We start from the raw sequence: 9978 nt of genomic DNA, 5'->3' as shown, positions 1-9978 counted from the left end.
TGCTCCTTTGGTTCTTATCGATTTGGGTGAGCTTTTAATAGACTGATAACCCCTGGCTTGTTCCTATCACACAACTGGCTCTTGACACAGAGTTCAGGGTGCCCGGAGCACTCCAAGAAAGGCTGCTGGGTGTGCTTTGGGTATTTTGTCTGGGGAGCTGGGAGGTTTGAAGATTTTTTATGATACAGGGAGTGTGGGTGTTGAAGGGGGGGGGGGTGCAGAACCTGGTAACAGAAACATCCATCCTTTGGTGCTCCTGCCCCAGCTCGTCAGGGGCAGGTGGGAGGCACCGTGCACGTGGACTGTGGCGAGTACGTGAGTCCCTGGCCTGCTCCCTGTGGGCTGGAGGAAGAACAAGGCTGGAGAAGCATCGCAGAGGCTACCTCCCTGCCAGTGACTCGCGAGCACAAAGTCTCCAGCTCATTTATAAAGACAAGATCAGGGAAGCCAGCCTGGTGGTTTCTTAAAAAGTTAAACATAGCGTTACCATGTGACCCAGCCATTCCACTGCTGGCTGTACACCCAAGAGTGTGGAAACCATGTTCGTAGGGGCGCCTGGGTGGCTCAGTTGGTTAAGCGTCTGACTTGAATTTGGCTCAGATCTCGACCCTATGGTTCATGGGATCGAGCCTTGCACTGGGCTCTGTGCTGACGGCACGGAGCCTGTTTGGGGTTCTTTCTCCCTCTCTCGCTGCCCCTCCTTCCCTCTCTTTCAAAATAAATAAGTAATAAAATATATATATATGTATATGTATATATATACACACACACACATATATTCACATATCTCATGGTTCGTGGGTTTGAGCCCTGTGTCAGGCTGTGATGACAGCTCAGAGCCTGAAGCCTGCTTCAGATTCTGTGTCTTGCTCTCTCTCTGCCCCTCCCCTGCTAGTGCTCTCTCTCCAAAAATAAACATTAAAAAATTTTTTAAATAAATAAACGTTAAGAAATATTAAAAAAATAAAAGAGGGGTGCCTGGGTGGCTCGGTCGGTTAAGCGTTTGGCTTCGGCTCAGGTCATGATCTCACAGCTCACGAGTTCGAGCCCCGCGTCGGGCTCTGTGCTGACAGCTCGGAGCCTGGAGCCTGCTTCGGATTCTGTGTCTCCCTCTCTCTCTCTGCCCTTAACCCACTCACATTCTCTCTCTCAAAAATAAACAAATATTTAAAAAAAGAAAAGAAAAGAAACATTCACAAAAATCACTGCAGAAAACCCAACAAATACACGTGAAACATCTACAGGCAAAGCGAGAGACCTCGTTTGGCACAGAAAGGAAAAATCAGAAATCTTAAAAATGAAAAACAAAAGTGAGAGTGGCTACTCAGGTCACTGTAGAAACGCGGGTGACCGAGTGCATACACCTGGAAGTGAAAGCGATCGCTATGGGCGATACGCCAGGACAAGAGGGGAGGCCAGGCCACTCTGTGACCCCGGGAGCCAGAGCTACAGGGCCTTTCCTAGCCTTTGACCTGATGAGAGATAAAGCGTCCAGTGCCGTTCTTGCAGTGGAATGCTTACAGGTCAGTCAGATGCAGAGAGATCGTTCTGGAAAACAAAACTTGCCAAGCTCGCCCAGGTCAGTGACCCACGTTATCTCAGGTGGTGGCGGTCGAGGAGCCGCGGTTTTCAGACGAGAAGCAGGGCCGTGCTGCTCTTTGGGGCGTTAACGGCGCCACGTGCTCTGCCCAGTGCCTGCTCCCCCTGTGTCCCTGAGCAGGTGCTGCCACCTGCCTTTCACTAAGAAGCAAACAGAGGCGCAGGGAAGTTACTAGCACAGTGGTTCCTGAAAGACAGCCCCGCATCTCTATGCCTGCTCCAGGGACGGGCCTTCCAGGTCAGAAATGTGCGCAAGTGGGAACCACAGGGGACCGACACCCAGAAGGAGCCTTGGCTACCTGGTTTTCCAATTCTGAAATGATCAGGGACCTGAGCTCCAAACCGCTGCTCACCTGAAAATAAATGCTGCTGCCTGAGAAGAAATATAGCTTCTTATTTCTTTACACAACTGACCTACTCAGTACTCGAGATGGAATCAGACCGGAGTTGGGGCTGTGAAGTGCCTGAGTGCCCGAAGGTTCTCTGGGCTTGTCCAGGCCTGCCCGGCCTCTGTTCTCAAAACAAATATCTGCTTTGGTGCCTCGGCTCTGGGAGCTGACCAGTGAACGGCTCACTGGACAGCGACACCCATTTCTTATGGCACCAAAATAGCCCCCACCCACTTTGGGAACCCTGTAAATGGTTCAGATGTCACAGCTTCTGATGCGGACAGCACAGAGCCCGCTTAGGATTCTCTCCCTCCCCCCCCCCCCTCTCTCTCCCTCTCTCTCTCCCTCTCTCTCAAAATAAACGTACGTACATACATACATTTCTCTTTGGCTACAAGACAAGTTCTTTTACATGCTCACTGCCTATGGCAGGTGTACTGGTTCCTTGAGGCTGCTGTCACGAATGACTGCGATCTTGGTGGCTTGAAACAACACACATTTATTCTCCTACGGTCCTAGAGGTCAGAAGTCTGACATCAGTCTTGCCAGACTACAATCAGGGTGTCAGCAGGGCTGTGGCCCTTCTGGAAGGGCTAGGAGGAAATCTGTTTCTGGCCTCTTCTAGCCTCTAGGGGCTGCCTGCACTCTGTGCCTCAAGGCGCCTCCTCCACCTTCAAAGCCAGCAACAGGATCACCGAACTCTGACCTCTGCTTCTGTCATCACATCTTCTCTGACTCTGATCCTCCTCCCCTCCTCTTGTAAGATCCTTGTGATTACATGTCCCATGCAGATCATCCACAATAATCTCCCCCTCTCTAGATCCTTAATACCATCTGCAAAGTCCCCTTTGCCAGGTAAGGTCACACAGTCATAGGTGCCAAGAGATTAGGACATGGACATCTTTGGGGGCTGTTATTCTGTCCACCATAAGAGAATTCACATACTTGTTCTGAAGAGGGCCCAACAGTAAATACTGTAGGCTTTGGGGGCCATCTGGCCTCCGTTACTAGGACTGGCTACACAATTTTCAGGGCCCAGTGCAAGATAAAAAGGAGGGGACTCTCATTCATGTGTTATTAAGAATTTTAAAACCGTGGGGTGCCTGGGTGGCTCAGTCGGTTAAGTGTCCGACTCATGATTTTGGCTCAGGTCATGATCCCATGGTTCACGGGTTTGAGCCCTGCGTCGGGCTCTGTGCTGACAGCTTGGAGCCTGGAGCCTGCTTTGGATTCTCTGTCTCCCTCACTACCTCTGGCCCTCCCCCGCTCATGCTCTCTCGCTCTCAAAAAATAAGCATTACTGAAAAAAAAAGAATTTTAACACGGGGACAGAAGTGCAGAGCCCTAGGAGATTATACAGTTTGCACAGCCGTGACGCAGGCCCTGCCTGAGCAAATCTGCTTCTGTTATGGCCAGAAAGCAGCCATGGGCCACATGCAGACAACAGGCGTCGTTGTGTCACTATCAAACCTGATGGCGACAAGCAAACTGTGATTTCCTCGTGTCACAAGATGCTACTCTGCTTCTGCTTCTGGTTTTGTTTAAGTCGGCTCCACGTCCAACGTGGGGCCTGAACCCACGACCCTGAGACGAAGACTCACATGCTCCACCGACTGAGCCAGCAGGGACCTCCTCTTTCGTTATCTTTTCAACCACTTAAAAATGGAAGCATCGTTTTTATGTACAGGCCGACAAAACCAGGTGTAGGCTAAACTGAGCTATAATCTGCCAGCTTCTGGTCCACGGAATAAAATCCCATCTCTGCCAGACTCGCCAGGGCCCTCCGAAGCTGGAGACTAGCATCTAGTCCCACCTCACAATCTGCATCCAGCACTCCTGACGGTTCCCGTTCCCTAACAGATCCCCCAAGACAGATCGCGCCTTCGTGCCCTCGGGCCCCTCCATCCGGAAGCCCCACGTCCCACATGCTCCCACTGTGTTCCAGCTTGGACGCTGCCCTCCACGAGGTGGCTCTGTGCCTATCCCGTCACCCTGGCTGGACTTACATGTCTGTGTGTCCTCCTCTCCTTCAGGGAGTGATGTGTTCAAGTGCGGGGGTGCAGGCTAAGTTATCTTTGGGTCTCCTGACTTCACGGGCCCTCCGAACTTAAAGTGACACCAAGAAGAATCTAGAACTTTGGTAGCTAGAGTGTACTCAGATTCCAACCCCTAAAAACCAAAACTACGCTTCTTACCTAAACCAAAAACCAAACAAACAAAACCCCAGAGCGAGAATTTCCCACCTTAAATTCAGACCAAGAAAATAAAGATCTCTGAGACCAAGCTGACCTGGGTTCCAATCCTGACTGTCCTTGCGAGACATGTGCCTTTGGAAAAGTCACGTCCCTTGCGCTTCAGACTGAGTCTCGATTCACCACGGCTCACCAGGCCGTGTGACTCGCCCCTTCCAGCCCATGAGTCTCCTCTCCTGCCCCTGTCTCCACCACTGGCCTTTTCTCAGTTCCTAAGTGTGCCAGGTTCCCAACTGCCTCAGGGCCTTTGCACTCGCTGTTCTTGCTGCCTGAAACATTCTGTCCCTGTTTGCCTGGTGACCTACCCTTCCTGCCTCAGCTGCAACCCCACTGACCTGGAAAGTCTTCCCTGGTCACTCCAAAATGAAGTCAGGCTCCCCTGCTACATGCTTTGCTGGCACTCTGAACCTCTGCAGACTGTAATTATTTTGAAATTTTGTAACGATAGTCATTGTGTGATTTCTCATCACTGTTAACAAGAATAGGATTTAATAAGTACTTCATGCCACACTCTGTTCCAAAGGGTCTAAAAGTGGGTGATTTCACTTAATTCTCCCAGTGCCTTCACAAAGTATTATAATCACCCCCATTTCACAGAAGCTGAAGCTCAGAGACGTTAAATAACTTACCCAGTCGATGTTGGAGTTGCCCTCTTAAGCCTGTACCCACAGGTTGACTGGGACTTCCGCGAGGGCAGATGCCCGTTCTAGCACAGTCACTGATGTATCCCCAGGGCTGAGCATCTGCACCGGGTACACTGTGGGTGATTAAAAAGTATCGATGACCTAAGGGGCACCTGAGTGGCTCAGCCGGTTGAGCATCTGACTCTTGATTTTGGCTCAGGTCATGGTCTGGAGCCTGTTTGGGATTCTCTCTCTCCCTCTCTCTGTGCCCCTCCCCTGCTCACACTTTCTCTCTGTCTCTCTCAAAATAAATAAAATAAAATTAAAAAAAAACTTTCGATGACCTAAAAGAAACAATACCCCAGTAGCAACGAGCATTCCAAGTGCCCAGATCTTGGTTTCTTTTTATCTTATTTTTATTTTTTATTTCTGTAACGTTTATTTATTTTTGAGAGAGAGAGAGACAGAGTGAAAGCAGGGGACAAGCAGAGAGAGGGAGACAGAATCGGAAGCAGGCTCCAGGCCCTGAGCTGTCAGCACAGAGCCCAATGCGGGACTCGAATCCACAGACTGCGAGATCATGACCTGAGCTGAAGTCGGACGCCCAACTGACTGAGCCACCCAGGTGCCCCCAGATCTTGGTTTCTAACACTACTCTCTAATAAAAGGAACCAGGCTGGGAGAAATGACTGATTCTAGGACTGGGGCAGGAAATATGTGAGATAAACCCGAGGCAGCCTGTAGTACCAGAGTAAGGAAGTGCTCCCAAGAAAACCAAAAAACCCCAAACCAAATACACAGACGGGAATGTGTCGAGGAACCACAGGAGCCAACTGAAAGCACCCTCAATGGCCAAAGCTGGAATAATTCAAATAAAATAAAGTAGTATTGGGTTATAGCCCAAAGAATAAAATAAATATCTAGAGATCACACTGATATAATCACATAATGCATAAGCTGGGGGCGCCTGGGTGGTTCAGTCGGTTAAGCGTCTGACTTCAGCTCAGGTCGTGATCTCGCGGTTTGAGTTCGAGCCCCGCGTCAGGCTCTGTGCTGACAGCTCAGAGCCCGGAGCCTGTTTCGGATTCTGTGTCTCCCTGTCTCTCTGCCCCTCCCCCGCTCACACTCTGTTTCTCTCTCAAAAATAATAAATACACATTAAAAACGTAATGAATAAGCTGACAAATCAGGGAGAGAAGAGAAATCTCCCATGCAGAATTCCACAGAATTTACATAGATACCTCACTTAAGGAAGGAGATGTACCTCTCCACTCTTTAGGTATGTGCTGCACACAGTGACTTTCTTCCAAAGTATACAGTACAGAGAGGGAGGGGGAAGTAACTTTATAGTGGACAAACCTGACAAACGCTACCTTGGCCCACGATCAAGGCCAACATCAACAGGCACAGAACACGATGGGAGTATATACCTTTGATGGGGTGTGATGAGAGTTACACCTTACATCTGTGGTCTTCCTCCCCACAAACCCCATCCCAGTCTTACCACAAGGAAAACACCAGATAAATTCCGACAGGGGAGCATTCTACAATACCTGATCAGTCCTTCTCAAAATCATCAAAAACAAGGGAAGTCTGAGAATCTGCCATAGCCAAGAGGAGCCTAAAGAAACAGGGCGCCTGGGTGGCTCAGTCGGTTGAGCGACCGACTTCGGCTCGGGTCATGATCTCGCAGTTTGTGAGTTCGAGCCCCGCGTCGGGCTCTGTGCCGACAGCTGGGAGCCTGGAGCCTGGAGCCTGCTTCGGATTCTGGGTCTTCCTCTCTCTCTGCCCCTCCCCTGCTCGTGCTCTGTCTCTGTCTCTCTCTCTCTCTCGAAACTAAATAAACGTTAAAAAAAAAAATTAAAAAACAAACCAAAAAACTCCCATCTCACAGAGCTTTTGTGAGGATTACACAGAAGAATGCACATGAAGATTCAGCACCAGATTCAGAGAATACGCCACCACATTCTACTAAATCCATGCCATCCACTAGAGGAGCCACAAGCTCTATGTCACTAAATTAATTAATTTATTTATTATGGTACTAAATTTAAATTAAGTAAAAATGAAGAATGTTAAAAATCCAATGCTGTGGTGGCACCAGCCACACGTCAAGTGCCCAAAAGTCACCTGGAGCTGATGGCTACTAAATGAGCGGTGATAAAGAACATGCCCATCGCTGCAGGAAGTTCTACCAAACAAGGAACTAAACAACGAATGGCATAATTACTTGCTCAATTCCTGCGATCCCTCCGCACATGCCATCTTCTCAACCTTCCCCACCTCCCGCTTTCAAAGGGCAACCCCCACATTCCCCATACTCCCTTTCCCCAATGTACTTTTTCTTCTTACCCCTTTCCACCACTTGATGTGGAATCCGCTTCATTTCTTTTCTGTCTCCCCAACTAGCATTGCAGGGTCCAATGCAGGAGCCACGTGGTTGCTGAGCTCTTGAAACGCAGCCGGTCGAACCTGAGATGGGCCCTACGTGTAAGACATACAAGATTTCAGAGACTTGTGGGGGAAAAGAAAAAAAGGATGTAAAAGACCTCTTAAGTTTTTATATTGATTACACGTAGAAGGAACATCTTGCACAGACTGAAATAAAACACATCGTTAAAAGTATCTGTTTTTAACTTTTCTTTCCCCTGACACAGCTACTAGAAAGTTTAAATCACGCCCCTGGCTAACATTTGGGGCTAGCATTTTTGCCTGTTCGCTGCCCATACAAGTGACTGGCGTATAGTAGACACTCAATAAAACTTTAATGACTAACTGCTGAGCTGGGCCTCTGGGAACCCGCTAGCTCTAGTAGTCAACGCTGAATTAAGGCTGACCACGTCCCGTGCTCCACCTCCTCACCATACCAGATAAGGAAACTGAGGCCCGGAGAAGTGACGTCAGTCCCTTCCCAAGGGCACGTAGTGCGGAAACGTCGGGGTCGGGATTCGAACCCGGGTCCTGTCCCCACAGCCATGGCGCGCTGACCATTACTACCTGGCGGGGCGGCGGCGGGAAAGACAGGCGCGGGTCACACAGCATGCGCTCCACAAGGGGCGCGGCTCTTCGGCCACCGCCTTCCGCCGGCCTCCGTGGGCTGGGCCCCAGCCGGCCCCCACCGCGGCCATCGCCGGCCACCCGCGTCTCCGCCGGCCGCCGAGCCCTTCGCAGGCGGCGCCAGCCGGAAGTCCCGCCTCCGCCGCGCGCCCCTGGGCGCCGAGACAGGCACGCCGGCCAATGAGAAGCGCACCGTGGAGGACGCCGGCCAATGGGCGCGCGCGCCGGGGGGGCGTGTCCGGGCCGCGGGCCGGAGCGGGTCGTGCGCGCTGAGGAGGAGCCGCCGCCGCCGTCGCCGTCGCCGCTGCCGCCGCCGCCGCTACCGAGGCCGAGCGGAGCCGTTAGCGCCGCGCCGCCGCCGCCCGCCCGCCCCGGAGCAGCCCCGGGCCCGCCCGCCCGAGTCCAGGTGAGGCGGGGGCCTTCGGCGGCCCCCGACAGGGTAGGCCGCGGCAGGCCTGTGCTCGCCTGGCCCGGCCGCGGGCGCCCGCGGGCCTGCACCGGCCGAGGCCCAGGCCGCACCGGGCCGGGAGGGGACGCGCGCGGGCCGCGGCGGGCGGGCGGGGGCCGGCCGGTGTGGGCGCCGGCGACAGGCCCCGGGCCGGATTCCTCAGCCGCCGCGAGGGGCGGGCGAAGGGGACACGGCGTGGGCACGCGCCTGGCGGCCGGGCTCCGCGGCCGGGGCCCTAGTAGTCCTGGGAGCCGGGGAGCCGGGGGCGGGAGAGAGAAGCCAGAGGCGAGGGAGTGGGGTGAGCGCCTTCAGCGCGCAGAGGTCACGGCCCACAGGCTCGCTCCCGGGGGAAATCCTACAGATTCTTTTGTGGTCGTTGTCAGAGGACCGCGGTCGAGCGGAGATCCTTTTAGAAGTGTGCATACCCTTCAGGATGTATGGGAACCCTAGGGGGAAAAAAATATTTTTTGAACGCCATCTCTAACAAAGCTGTTTTTGGGGCGTGGGACGTTGGGATTTGTAAAATGTGTGTGTGTGTGTGTTGAAAACACAACCTGCACGCATTTGAACAATGGGGGATGGATGCTCTTCCTTTTCCGGTCTCCTCTGATGCTAGGCTTCTGGGTTTTGATACCTACTGTGTGCAGGGAAGGTGGAGAAGAACTTTTGCTTGTGCTGTCCCTGGAGGGACAGAGCCCCCACCCCCACCCCCCGCCCCTTAGCAGAAGTATGCACATAGGATCCATATGGCCATTGCTCCAGAAGTGGGAAAATGAGAAAGATGATCCGACCACAGTAGGGTTTCTCAACCTGGGCACTAACATTTTAGGTCTATCACGCTTGGTTTGGCAGGGGGAGGGCTGTCCTTTGCATTGTAGGATGCACGTTGTAGTATTTATTGACTAGCATTCCATCAGATGCCAGCAGCATCCCCCCCCCCCCCCCCCCCCCCGCCCCAGTGCTGCAGATCAAAAATGTCTTCAGACGTTGCCAAAAGTATCACACACACACGAAAACCACCACGGGACTAAATGATCTTTTCCTAAAAGTTCCTCCAGCCACAACGCTGATGCCTTGGTATCCAGGGCTCCCAAGACCTTGTACAAATTCAACTGTGGGAGCCTTAGTTTTCTTATCTGTAAAATGGGGTGGAAAAATTGCTGTGTGGATTTGAGAGTGTGGGAAGCTCCTAGCAATGGCCTGAGTGTGGGAAACACTGAATAGGTAAAGTTTAAATAACCGCCAGCATTTAGTGAGGGTGTGCCATGTGCTTGTCACGTCACAGAGCTTTATCCCCAGCCCTTGAGATGGGTGCTGGTGTACTTTACATCTTCAGGACAAACAAACCGAGGCTTAGATGGGTCACTGGTTTTGACCAGGCTCGCACCGTAGGGTAGCCGAAGCGGGATTTGAACGCAGGTCCTCAGACTCAAAGTCCTTACTCCTAACTACAGAATTTTATTGCCTTTATGATCACAAGTGGCCAGGAGAATTCCGTCCAGTTGTCATTGAGCATCTTCTGTGTGTAAAGTGTTGGGATCTGTTAACAAAATTTTGTGACTTCAAGGACCACAAAGAGGCTGAGACATAGGAATGCCTCAGAATGTGGA

At 52.1% G+C, this 9978-nt stretch overlaps 2 protein-coding genes across 2 annotated transcripts in view; one reads left to right on the top strand and one right to left on the bottom strand.

Annotated features, from left to right (window-relative positions):
* LOC106970815 (basic proline-rich protein-like) overlaps positions 1–9978 on the bottom strand; it is a 29107-nt gene that overhangs the window by 16773 nt on the left and 2356 nt on the right. The window contains exons 2-3 of the mRNA XM_053220309.1: positions 7731–8612; positions 7216–7347 (exon numbers count right to left, since the gene is read on the bottom strand). Coding sequence (XP_053076284.1) covers positions 7216–7347; positions 7731–8612 — 1014 coding nt within the window. The remainder of the gene's footprint in view (positions 1–7215; positions 7348–7730; positions 8613–9978) is intronic.
* ELAVL1 (ELAV like RNA binding protein 1) overlaps positions 8176–9978 on the top strand; it is a 39049-nt gene continuing 37246 nt past the window's right edge. Inside the window, exon 1 of the mRNA XM_027050271.2 lies at positions 8176–8326. The gene's annotated coding sequence lies outside the window, so the exon portion shown is untranslated. The remainder of the gene's footprint in view (positions 8327–9978) is intronic.

Source organism: Acinonyx jubatus, chromosome A2, assembly GCF_027475565.1.
Source record: "Acinonyx jubatus isolate Ajub_Pintada_27869175 chromosome A2, VMU_Ajub_asm_v1.0, whole genome shotgun sequence".
Classification (NCBI taxonomy): domain Eukaryota; kingdom Metazoa; phylum Chordata; class Mammalia; order Carnivora; family Felidae; genus Acinonyx; species Acinonyx jubatus.
This window is presented reverse-complemented; position numbering and strand designations above follow the sequence as displayed.